Below are 12,978 nucleotides of genomic sequence, written 5' to 3'. Positions count from 1 at the left end.
TCTGTCCTATCCAACAATGACGACATCAATAACAGCAATAATAACTACAATGCTAAAACAACAGGGGCAACAAAAGGGAATATTAAAAAAATTTATTTATTATTTTATGTGATAGGACAGAGAAAAACTGAAGAAGTAATGGGGAGACAGACCCTCATGGGCCCAGCAGTGCTTTACTGCTTGTGATGCTCCTCCCTTTGGGTGGGGACTGGGGGTGTGAGCCCGGGTGCTGGCTCTTGGTGATCTGTGCCATGACCCTCCTCTCGACAGTTCTTTTTCCTGGTGGTCCACATTCGAGCCCAGCCCCATCTCACTGTAGGAAGTCTCAGTGCTGTGGTGTCTTTTCCCTTTGTTATCTGTCTCTGACTCTACCTAAAATAGCTGGCACTTAAGGTGAGAGCTCAACCACGACAATAAAGTAAAACGTCAGTGATGTGTACCCACTGCTGTAGGACCACCTAGAGGAACATTTACCTTAAAGGCCTAGGATAAAATACCTACCAATCAGCCTTTTCCTGAATTGCACTAAAATAAAAAACTCTGGGGTGGTGGGAGGGTTGAGGTCCCAGAAGACAGAGGGGGACCTAGTGGGGCTTGAATTGTTATGTGGGAAACTGAGAAATGCTATACATGTACAGCCTATTGTACTATATCTTACTGTTGACTGTAAACCACTGATTCCCCAATAAAGAAATTATGGCATACTAATTGAATGGAAAAGAATTTTTTAAACCACTGTCAAAGATGTAAAATGTCAGGGCCTAGCAGTGGTGCACCCAGAGGAGTGTACCTATTATCACAAGCAGCAGGGACCCAGGATTGAGTCCCAACTCCACTGTTTCACGAGTAGTGAAGCAGGATTACAGGTGTTTACCTCTCTCTCTTTCTGTCTCCCCCTCTCCTCTAAAATCTTCTCTGTCCTAGTAAAATAGAAATAAAGATACAAAAAAAAAGGGGGGGTAGTGGGGGGGAGATGGCCATCAAGACCAGAGGATTCATTGTGCAGGAAACCAAATCCCAACAGTAACCCTGGTGGTAACTCAAAGAAGGTGAAAACAAAAAGTTGTGGAATGTCTTGACATCTATAGTTAGATCAAGATTTTTCCCTCTTTGAGATACATTTGGTGAAGCATGATTCACTTAAAGATTTCACTGCCCAAGGAAAAATTTAGCAGCATCTCTAAAACTGACACAAGTGGAGAATAGAGGAGAGTTATAAGTGTCTGGTCAGTGCATTTGAAAAAGAAGCGATTCAGTTTGAAGAAACAGTAATAAGAGTTCATAGGGAGAGAAAAATGCTGCAACTCAGAGGAAAAGACAATTATGTACTGAAACAAAGACATGTTGCCCTGATCAAGTCTATCTGTAGTAAAAAAAAAAAAAAAAAACTAACAGGGTTACTATCTTAACTTGATTCCCCGAGTATTACACTTAGTTTGTAAAAGGATCTGTTATACTTTACTTCTGACTCAATTTGACTAGCTACTGAGCAATGGATCAATCTGTAGAACTTAGGGAAAAGAAATCACCACAATGTTCAAGATGCAATGAAGCAGAGAAAGATTGTTTCAAGACAGGCCGTGTGAAGTTAGGACCCCCTGTGATCAACTAACTACAAGTAGGATAGTCAGTACTAAACTGATGCCAGTTTTAGCGTGTGTCAACAAAATAACTGGTTAATCCATCAAAAAGATGAATACGAGACAGAGCAATTCACGTTGTGTGTATATGTCAAATGTTTCTACCACTGCAAACTGAGTATTAATAATACTGTTGTGATTTTTGTATATACTGAAGCTAAAGCTGATCTTGATCCTGTTCCCAAATTAGATCAAACTTGTGCCATTTAAAGTGATTCTGATCTTGAAGAATGCACTCGAGCAAAACAGCTAGACCTGAGAATTACAATTTCTAGCAAACAAAACTAACTCTATTTACTAAGTAAATAATTCTGACACACCTAAGATCACATAGTAGCCAGTACCTTGCATATTGTATTTTGTTGAAGTAAGTGTGAAGTAACTAAAATATCTTTTATCCTGATGATTTATACATATAAATATAATGTACATAAAGCTTCACTGAAAAGCCAGTTCTCACTTAAAATGTTAAAATTTGAATCAAATATAAAACCATGGGCTATATGCAGTAAATGGGAACTTCTGAAATCACAGTTTATTTCATGCCATCAATGCCAAAGGAATTGCAAATTCCTGACATGTCACACTTCTGTGAAAGCAAGTCAGTAATCAGCACAAGATCTGTTCACTTTCTTTTTTAACAAGCACTGCTCTATTCTGGCTTGTAGAGGTGCTAGGGATTGAACCTGGGACCTCTGGGCATCAGGCATAAAAGTCTGGTCTATATCTCCAGCTCCGTTCATCTTCTTAATATGGTTTGGTTCGTATCCTGTGAGCTCACAGCTATGTGTACTGGTCCTGAAGCAGCCCTGTTAAAGGTCTTACATGAGGACTACTGGTGATTATAGACAAGGTAGAGAGAGGCACTAATTGTCTCGCTGACCAGAATTAAGTCTGGTTCCTTGTCCTCTTTATAACTGGTGATTTTTTTTTTTTAAACCACAGCACTGTTCGGCTCTGGCTTGTGGGGGTGGCGGTGGGGGTAGGAACTGAACCTGGGACTTTGGAGCCTCAGGCTTGAGAGTCTGTTTGCATCACCATTACGCTATCTACCCTTACTTTTTTCTTAAGAGCATTTGAAAGAACACTGGGGGAGGGGAAGAGCCCTTTAAAATAGGTGAGGAAGTCAAAGTACAGAAAAATAAGAAAAGACCGTGACACATTCAACTTTTAGTGAGGTACATTAATAATTCTGTAATATTTAAATGTAGTGACTTTTTTTTTTTTGTAAAAAGAGAAAAACAGTCATCCCACCTCATAACCCATTCTAACCTGCATTGATTATCTCCTCCTGCTAGTTAGGATTGGAGTAATGTTGAACGAGGGTAATTTTCACTTTTTAATCAATAAGGTGACCAAGAAGCAGGAAAATGTATCTAAGGCAGTAAGTTTCTATGAGATTTACATAAACAAGAGTTCAATAGTTTGTTCATCTTACGAACATATGAAGCCAGTTATTTCTTTTGATGTTCACCTACGTTTCAGATAATTCCAGCAATTTATTCCTTTCTTTTGAACAGGTTTCAAACAGTTTTAACTCTACAGTCTCCATGTGCCTTTTAATCTACTCCCCAAAAGCTCTAATAACATCTATACATCACTAAGGCCTAGTCTGTTCTCTGGCTTATAATAAAATGCTGAATTGCTTAAACAGCCGTGGGTTAAGGCAGCTTTCATCACTTAAATCTAAAGTAGGATCACCTGACAAGATTTAACTAAACAGTAAGAACTATTTTCCAGCTCTTTAAAAAATATATCTTCAGAGAGTCAGGCAGTGGCGCGTCAGGTTAAGCGCACATAATGCGAAGCACAAGGATCCCAGTTCCAGCCCCCGGCTCCCCACCAGCAGGGATCACTTCATAAGTAGTGAAGCAGGTCTGCAGGGATCTTATCTTATCTCTGTCTTCCCCATCTCCCTCGATTTCTCTCGGTCCTATCCAACAACAATGGAAAAAATGGCCTCCAGGTGCAGTGGAATCATGGTAAAGGCTCCAAGCCCCTGCCATAACCCTGGAGGGAAAAAAAAAAAAAAAAAAAAGAAGTTTATCTTAAGAGGCTCAGGAGATGGCACTATGGCCAGAGCACTGATTGGACTTAAAGAGTATGAGGTCCCAAGTTTGATCCCAGGCATTGCAAGTACCAGAGTGATGCTCCAGTTTCTTTCTCTCTTATTTAAAGGTTTTGTTTTCCTCTATTATGTACTCCGAAAGGCTGAGGCTGCTATGCTGAGTTTGTCACGGAGCACACAGACCCTATACATAATCAACTTCAATGAAAACACAATAGATTTTTATATACAGGCATTCAAATGGATTTGCAAGTTCTGAACAGAACAAATATAGTCCCTCCTCTCACAGAATTAAAAGGATATAGACAAAACAAGTATGATCACAAACTATTAGTCAAAAAGAGCACAGAATACAGTGATTAAAGAGCTCGCCATGGAACAGAAGTCATCTGAAGAGGGATAGAAGCAAGAGGCCTAGGTATGGCAGACGGCAGACGGCGCTGCTGCTTTCTCAGGTAACAAGGGAATTGTGACGCCACATTTCTGATGAAATGGAAGTGAACAGACAAACAAGACAGTTGGCTTTGGACACTTAAAATTTAGAGATACCATTTGGATGAGGGAGAGACATACAGACACCTATCTTGGGGAAATACCTAAGAGTGCCTTCTCGATAACAACCGTGTCAGTCAATTTTTCCTCAATAACTTTAGTGGAGCTGAAGTTGAAAAAATAAAATTTAGAGGTGTCCACTGAATGATTTGAGACGACAGTTAAAGATGGAGACAGGAAATAAATACTGAACATACAGAACAGATATAGATTAGATCATATCTAGTTTAGTAACTCGAAAATATGCATATCATTTTTTTTTTTAATCCAGGGTTATCGCTGGGGCTCGATGCCTGCACTGCAAATCCACTGCTCCCGAGGCCATTTGTTCCATTTTGATGTTGCTATTGTTGGACAGGATGGAGAGAGGAGGGGAAGGTGGGGGGGGGGAGAGAAAGACAGACACCTGCAGACCTGCTTCACTGCTTGTGAAGAGACCCTCCTGCAGGTGGGGAGTCGGGGGCTCAAATCGGGGTCCTTGCACTGGTCCTTGTGCTTCATGCCATGTGCGTTTAACCTGCTGCGCCACTGCCCAGCCCCCACAAACATTTTTATCTTAATAAGCTTCTAAATACAGAAAATTCTGAAGTGGCTACGCCGAGAAGCAGTGATCTAGAAATCAAAGAAAATAACGTCGAGTACAGAAATAACAGTCAACCTTATCTGTAACCTTGGGAGAACTACTATAAATTCCAATGGCAGGAATGGGGATATAGAACTCTGGTGGTTACCCTGTAATTCTGAAAATGAATATTAAGTGACTAAAAAGGTAAAAAAAAAAAAAAAGTCTAGAACTGAAAACATGGGAGTTACAATACTCAATCCTGTCTGTAAATACTCTGAATAGAAAGAGAGAGAGAGAGAAAGAACATGGCAATGGGCCTACTCCAGAATTCATGTAAAAGAAAGTAAACTGCCTTGAATACTGCTGACAGTAAAGTAAAAAACGTAGCCTAGGGGATATAACCATGGAAGTCATTGGCTATCTTGATTGGGAGAGGCAGAAATCTAGAGTACAGAAGAAATATGAAACTCGGAAGAAGATGACAGGTCAGTATTTGGCACTGAAAGCACCAACAGCAGGGTAAGTGGGAACACAGAAGGTACGGAAGCAACAGCTGGAGAGGGGGACACAGAAGGTACGGAAGAAGAGAAATCCAGTGTATTTCTTACCAGATGCCTGTGATGCTTTACCAAAGTAACCATGTAAATTCTACTTCACACAATAAAGCCATTTCCACTTATCAGTCTTCCATTTCAAACCCATAAATCCCACCAAAGACTGCAACGAACTTCTCAGTATAGACTACACTATAGCATCCACCTGCCCCCAACACAAACACTATGGCCCAAATTGCAAGTGTTTTCTCTTGCCACAAACACAAAAGTTAACAACTGATTGGTTTACTCCTAGCTCTTACTGTTATTTACCCTCGCAAGATCCTCTATCTCAGAACTGAAGTTTGTTTCTCCTTCCATCATTTCTTCCTCTTCTAATGTTCGTTCATCATCAAAATCATGAACCAGCATGTCAGCTGATGGATCAAATTCATGGTCATCTGATGTCGCTGAACCTCCTGGGAAAAAAACATTTTTTAAAGTTTGATAAAGAAAATAATTTTATCTTAATAATACTAGTTTAGTACATACTTAAAGGTGGGTCTAAGTAAAATGAAAATAGGAAAAAAGTTACCCACAGTTAAGTATTATTTATCATCTTCTAAATTTCTTGCCCTAAGAGCTTCCCTCTCCTCCCCCAAATAAGGGATAGTTTTGCCTTTCTATCTTCATAGTTACAACTGCAAAACCAGGAAAGGAGAATAACATACATGAAATTTTAAAAAGAGTGCTGTCAGTCCTTTTAAACGTGAAGCCTGAATTTTAAAGAATAAATCATCTAATGAACATGCATGTACCCTCAAATATTTTCTTAGCAGCATCTCTGTTCAGTGTGCTGGTGTCTTACACCTGTGTGGCTATTTCCAGCAGACTTTCCCCCCAAAGAGATAAAAGAGAGAGACAGGAAGATACAGAGAGGGGAGAGATACCACAGCAGCTGTACTGCATGGCGTTGCCATGTGGTGCCAGGGGCTTGAGCCCAGGTCCGCATACACATGGCGAGCCATCTCCCAACCACTCTCCCATGGAAATTTATTCTAACATGTGGACAGCTGCCCTTAACTTACTTAGCTGATCTGAATCTAATAGACAGAATATGAAAGAAAAAATAGTTAAAATGGCATACGAATTTTATGAAAGGTATTAGAAATGATCTGGTAAGTGGCTGATGTGCAAGCTATTCTGTTTTTACAGGTAACAGGAAATATTTTATGCAGATGGTGGGTATAAACTACACTCCTATCTAGCTAATGCCGAACCTAGATTTAAATTGAAAAAAAAAAAAAGTTTACTGAAGTAAGATTAATAGAAGTATCTACCTGTCTATTCCAATCCAGAGAGTCAGTAGATTAAAATAAAGAAATATGAGATCGATTTTTTTTTTTTTTTAAAGCTAGAGTTGTTAGGATTAAGGGCACGCAAAGCTCAGCGTTCTTGTCACTTCTGTAATTTTCAGCATGAGTCTTTGAGTGCTTAACATATGCCAGATAGTATGCTCATGAACTCCATAAACATCAGTTCATTTAATCTTCACCTAATCCAATGAAGAACGAGAAGAAAAACTCAAGCCTCAGAGTTTATATAGCAATATTATTTTAAACTCAGTCAACTAGGAGAGAATTAGTATCCTTAACTCCAATACCTTTTACCCCAAGCCTCTAACAGCCTCAGGATAGTAGGAATCCTGCTTTAAAATCACAGACAGGCAGGCCTGCAAAAGAGCCCCCTTGGATAATGCACTGCTTTGCCAGGTGTGCAGCTCTGCCCAGAGCATCAGTGCCATGGCACCTTCGCTGCCCCCAATCCCTGGTACTCACCCCACCTCACCCCCATCTCTGAAGAAGAAAAAAAAAAAAAGCTCTGAGAAGCATGTGTATGGCGGCTCATCATATAGAGAACCCACAGATAATCATGAGGTTGAGTTCACAGCAGGCTCACCTGCGCTTTAATTGGCGGTCAAGCCTTTAGTTCATTTCCTTGGCCCCAAGAAAAGAAGCGCTCGAAAAATCCAGGCCAAGGGGCAGCTGAATCTCTCCAGCCCTGACTTACAGAATTAGCAGGAGAAATGCTTGCCAAGTAGATTGTGCGGAATACAAAAACCACCTACCTGGACTTGAAGACTCAACAGATGGCTATAGGGAGGAGGGGGGAGAAAAGAAGAAAAATTAACATCTTACAGTAAATGTTTACAAAATCTGCAGGATTTAGACAGCAATTAATGACATCAAAAACTACAATTAAGTTATAGTACGAGTTGTCTAAGACAAATTAAAACTCTCCATTTAATTCTTTCTCAAACATTAATTACATATTGAGAAAAATTTAAAACATTCTTGAAACTAAAAGCAACAGTAATATAAAATTGATTCAGCTTTTTAAAGGGACTTTCATAAGTGGTTTGGATTTTAGATCTTGAACTTTTCTGAAACACTTTCTCCTATCAGTAAAAGGAAAAACTATGCGCTGGGTTCTTTATCAAACTGCTTTCTGGTCTAGACTGTGTGAAGAAAGGTAGGTGGAAACAGAGAAGATTATGCTGTGAGAAGGCAAAATTAAGTATTTATTTAAGCACCAAGCAATACACGAGGCTCACTTTGCTAATAAACTAGCACACTTGAAGACTGTCACCGAATTATCAACCTTCCGTCCTACAGGAGTTAGCCTATGAAAGAGCAAACAAATTCCCAATTGCAGAGCAGAAACACTGGATGGCCAAAACTCTTAAGAGATAAAGACCGTGATTACTATTATTTCCTTTCTGCTTTACTGATGAGGCAGAGAGGCAAAAACAAAACAGAAATTGGGAAAACACCCTGAATTTCAAAGAAGTTCTTTTTAGAAATGAGTATTATTTTTGCAGGCCTCAGGTCAGGTTTTTCGTTCTTTGTATTGTAAAACAAAGAAAGGGAGGCAACCACCACCAGAGATCCCCACAGTGCTGAGTTCTAGAGCCCGGAAGCAAGTCCATGGCAAGACTTGGCAAACTACGTTCTGACGCCCAGGATTAAAGATGACAGCCACTGCACCACTTCCCCAGCTTCCAAGACTCTAAGGCATTAAAACTGCCCACATTATTCTCTTATTATAAGGCATTCTAGATTCTACAAAATGACTTAGGTCCTTTTTTTTTTTTTTAATAGTACTCCTTTTTAAAAATTTTATTTATTTATGAGGAAGATAGGAGAAAGAACCAGACATCACTCTAATACACGTGCTGCCGGGGATTGAACTCAGGACCTCATGCTTTAGAGTCCAATGCTTTATCCACTATGCCACCTCCCAGACCACAACTTAGGTCCTTTTAAGACACACTTTTTCAAAGGTTTTGTTCTTTTTTTTTTTTTTTTACTGGCATCAGGTTTATCACTTTGCAAGTGGTGAAGCAGTGCTGCAGGTCTCTCTCTCGCCCTCTCTCCCTATTCCCCTTACCCTCTTGGTTTCTGGCTGTTTCTATACAATAAAGATTAAGGGGCGGGTGCCTGCAGCACTGCTCCATGGTTCATGATGTTTCCCCTCTGCAGGTAAGGAACAGGGCTGAAACCTCAGTCTTTGCTCACAGCAGGTAATGTAATGCATGACCGCAATGCCCCTCACAAGATCATCTGCCTGCCCGCCCCCAACTACTTTAAGAGAATGGCTCCTGTCTACAGCACTGTCCTGTTCCAACAAAAGATGGGTGATATCCAGTTATATTATTTTTTTTACCAGAGCACTGCTCAGCTCTGGCTTATGGTGGTGCAGGGAATTGAACCTGGGACTTTGGAGCCTCAGGAATGAGAGGCTCTTTGCATAACCATCATACTATCTACCCCTGCCCAGTTATATTATTTTTAAGTGTTAGCAATTACATTTATTTAAAAGTCTGCCAGAACAAGGCCAATACAACACGGCTTTTCAGTTTGGTTTCTCTGATGGGAAGCTGAAGAATAGCGTGACATGCAGAAAGTAGTATCATAAAAAGGGGTTCTAGCTTGTTTAACAACACGTTTCCACTGGTGATTTAATACTGACTTAGAAAGCTTTAGGATGACGGGGGTGGAATTCCGTAGCTTTCCCACCGAGAGCTCTGTGTCCCCATTCCCTGTTTAATACACCACTGACTCGAAATGGATTTAAATACCACACAAATTACTATGCAGATCAATACTTTAAGATACGAGTCAACTTTTCATCCATGCAGTTATGTTTTGCTGCCCCAGTTTAATAAGCACCTCGATCCAAAGCTACAGCAATGTTAATGACTATTCTCATGTGGTCTTAGGTTCACTACCCAGAGACCCCTATGCATACCGTTTGAAACTGTATGCACAGGATGAAAACAAACAGGAAAAGTAGCATTTTTTTTTTTTCAAATAAGCCATTTAAAGGAAATGGTTCTCTGAGCATTTAGTTCTTTTTGAGTATCTGACAGTTATGCTAATGATCAGTTTTCTGCTGAAAAATACTTGTAGTTACTCTACTAAAGAATAAAAGGCCCCTTTTCATCGTTAGCTCCTGGCAATAATAGAAACTGAATTGTAGAAAGCATCTGTGCATTTCAGTTTGTAGTACAAGAAAAAAGGCTCAGACAGTACTAAATAGCATTACACACCAGAGATTGCTATCTTACTGGTAAAGTTACCACTTGAAAGCTCTGAAGAGTCCCAAATATGACTTCTTTATTAAAATATCAGGTCTTCAAAGAACAGTTGGAACAGCAGTGTTGGAATACAGCATTAATGGTCATAGGATGTCAGACACACAAGCGTACTTCATAAAGCATGAGCTGACAGGTAGTTAAGCTCCATCTAGATTAGAATGAGGAAGTGGAGGCAGAGATGGTTTGCCAACCAGTAACACATTTTCAGTGTTTTGTGTTCAAAATAAAATTCTACTGTATAGGTTTGGGGGGGGGGGTAGTAGTGAGGTCAGTTCCTTAAAATTTTGTTTAAAAGCAGAATATATATATATTATATATGTACATCAACTTGTATATACATGATATATACAAAATACACTGGTCAAAAATCACAATCCAGAAAAATACCTATTTTACCTCATTTACAGATTAGCAAGCCCAAGGAGAGAGACGTGAAGAAGGTTTAAGGTGAGGAAGAGGGCACTGAAGTCTAGAACCTGATTCTCTTTATTTCTCAGCTAAACAAATATGCCATCTTTCTCTCTCTCTCTGCCAGAGCCCTGCTCAGCTCTGGCTTACGGTGGTGTGGGGAACTGAACCCGGGGCTTTGGAGCCTCAGGCATGAGTCTCTTTGCTATCTACCCCCTTTCCTCCTCTCTCTCCCTCTCTGTCTCTGGCTCTCTCTCTCTCCACCTGCTTTGTCTTCCCAGCATGGGTAAGATGTGACTGTAAGTCATCATCTGTCCTATCGGACAAGTATCTGCTCAGCTAGATCCAGTGCAGTGATGCCCTCAAGGAAAACTTACAGCACCCATCATTAAAAGCTGCAGTGGACTGACAAGAGTGGAGGGAGCAAACCCGAGCTCAAAGCTATTGCCAGACAAGTATTCACATACAACCACATCTTTAGACAGAGCTCAGACTGAACCGGCAGTACTAAAGATTTTACACTAGCGAGTATTTACAATGCACTCAATCATTAATGATAGAAATCTAAATTGGTCAGGTCCTGGAACGTGATGGCAGAGGACCTAGTGGGGGGAAAACTGTTATGTGGAAAACTGGGAAATGTTATGCATGTACAAACTACTGTATTTTACTGTCAACTGTAAACTATTCACCCCCAATAAACTAATATGTATTTAATATATATATATATATATATGTTTAACCATTCTGAGAACTAATTTTGCCAATATGAACATATCTCTACCAACAGACCTAAAATAAATAGATAAAATGTACCGTAGCACAAAATTGGGGACAAATTTGAAAGCCATGACCTGTTAAGTGATGAGATACAACTGAGCACTATTAATTTTGTAAAAGAATGAAAGAGATATTTGCACTAACAAGAAAGGATATAGAAAACTAGTGTGTAAAATAAAGAAAAAATAATAAACTAGGCTAAAATATACATACAATTTTTTCCCCAAAGGATACACAAGAATCTGCTAGCATGTCCCTCTAATGAAATGGGTCGGGAGAGATGGCTTTTTACTCATCCCTTCATTTGTACAGGAAAGCCTCCAGAGCGCACTCAGATGGCTTATGGCTTATGTCAGTACCAGGGACTGAACCTCTGGTGCCCTGTGCATACAGACCTGGTGTAGTAGTAACACATTAGCTATTTCTGACCAAACTGAACTTTCTAAAATAGCCTACTTCCCTGTGCTATTGCTACTTTTTTGTTTTTTAAAAAATATTTATTCCCTTTTGTTGCCCTTGTTTTATCGTTGTAGTTATTATTGATGTCGTCATTGTTGGATAGGACAGAGAGAAATGGAGAGAGGAGGGGAAGACAGAGAGGGGGAGAGAAAGACAGACACCCACAGACCTGCTTCACTGCCTGTGAAGCGACGCCCCTGCAGGTGGGGAGCCGGGTGCTCAAACCAGGATCCCTGAGCCCATCCTTGCGCTTTGCCGGTTCCTGTGCTCTGTGCCACATGCACTTAACCCGCTGCGCCACCACCTGACTCCCTCCCCTCTGTTGTTAGTTTTGAAAAACTCATAGGCATCACTTTTTACTGCATGCCACCAGGTACTGCTTTACATTGCTTACTACTTTTTAGAAACACCCCTACAATTCCGTTTCCTTTTAGGTACATAGAAAATTGTGTTGAGATATAAAATGTAACAGTGGACAAACAAGGTACAGTTATGAACAAGGTAACTCAAGTTTTAAAAGTGACTATTCATTTTTACACATTTGAACACCTATATGACTTACCTAGGACCAAGTTGCTAACATTTGAAATATAGTCAATACCTCAGATTTGTCTAAACGTTTCTCTTTTGCATTTAATCGAGAACACAGTGAAACATATTCCATACACCAGAAAACCATGAAGTGCAAAAGTAAAGCTCAACTATATTACCTACCAGCATTAAAAACAAAAATGACACAGGTCATAAAAACAAGGTATAGCCACTAAATTCGTTTTATGCCAGGCAATTAGAAGGCTTATTTTTCAACGAGTAGATCTACCTAAAATCAAGTTTTCCCTTCAGATTTATTACACTGCCACTTCTTAACCTATAGCCATCATGGACCTGGACTCTAGTCAGAGCTTCTGAAGGGAATGGATGACGGGAAGGAGGGAGGTAAGGAAGTAAGCCAGGTCGGAGAAGGAAGGGCGATGTGCAAACCTCGAGCACTCACTTGGCTCTCACACTGGCGGCTGCTAGGGCAGAGTGGGTTTACTGCAGGGGGCGTGAGCCAGAGGCCGGCCTGCCAGCCCCCAGTTCAGTTCCCAGCCCCCGCTGCAGTCTGATTGCACAACCAAGGGCAAACTGCATCGGCTCGCTTCTCAGTTTCATTTTCCCTCCAATGAACATTTAGATCATTCAATTTCCTCTAAGGTCTAGGTTACTTACTTTTATCACTGTGGAAAAGTCAATTTTTAATCATTAAAAAAAACCATTTTAAACGAAAAAAAAAATCTCAATATTCAGGAGTACTTAACTGACTAGATATATTT

The 12,978-nt window shown here is 40.2% G+C and overlaps 1 protein-coding gene across 11 annotated transcripts in view; it reads right to left on the bottom strand.

Annotated features, from left to right (window-relative positions):
- MIER1 (MIER1 transcriptional regulator) overlaps positions 1-12,978 on the bottom strand; it is a 56,969-nt gene that overhangs the window by 34,468 nt on the left and 9,523 nt on the right. For all 11 annotated transcript variants that reach the window (XM_007528240.3, XM_060206378.1, XM_060206379.1 and 8 more), the window contains 2 exons: positions 7,487-7,511; positions 5,692-5,837 (listed from right to left, as the gene is read on the bottom strand). In XM_007528240.3, the coding sequence (XP_007528302.1) occupies positions 5,692-5,837; positions 7,487-7,511 (171 nt within the window). The remainder of the gene's footprint in view (positions 1-5,691; positions 5,838-7,486; positions 7,512-12,978) is intronic.

This window comes from Erinaceus europaeus, chromosome 13 (genome assembly GCF_950295315.1).
Source record: "Erinaceus europaeus chromosome 13, mEriEur2.1, whole genome shotgun sequence".
Taxonomy (NCBI): Eukaryota; Metazoa; Chordata; class Mammalia; order Eulipotyphla; family Erinaceidae; genus Erinaceus; species Erinaceus europaeus.
Note: the sequence above shows the minus strand (reverse complement) of the source record. Positions and strands in the feature narration are given on the sequence as shown.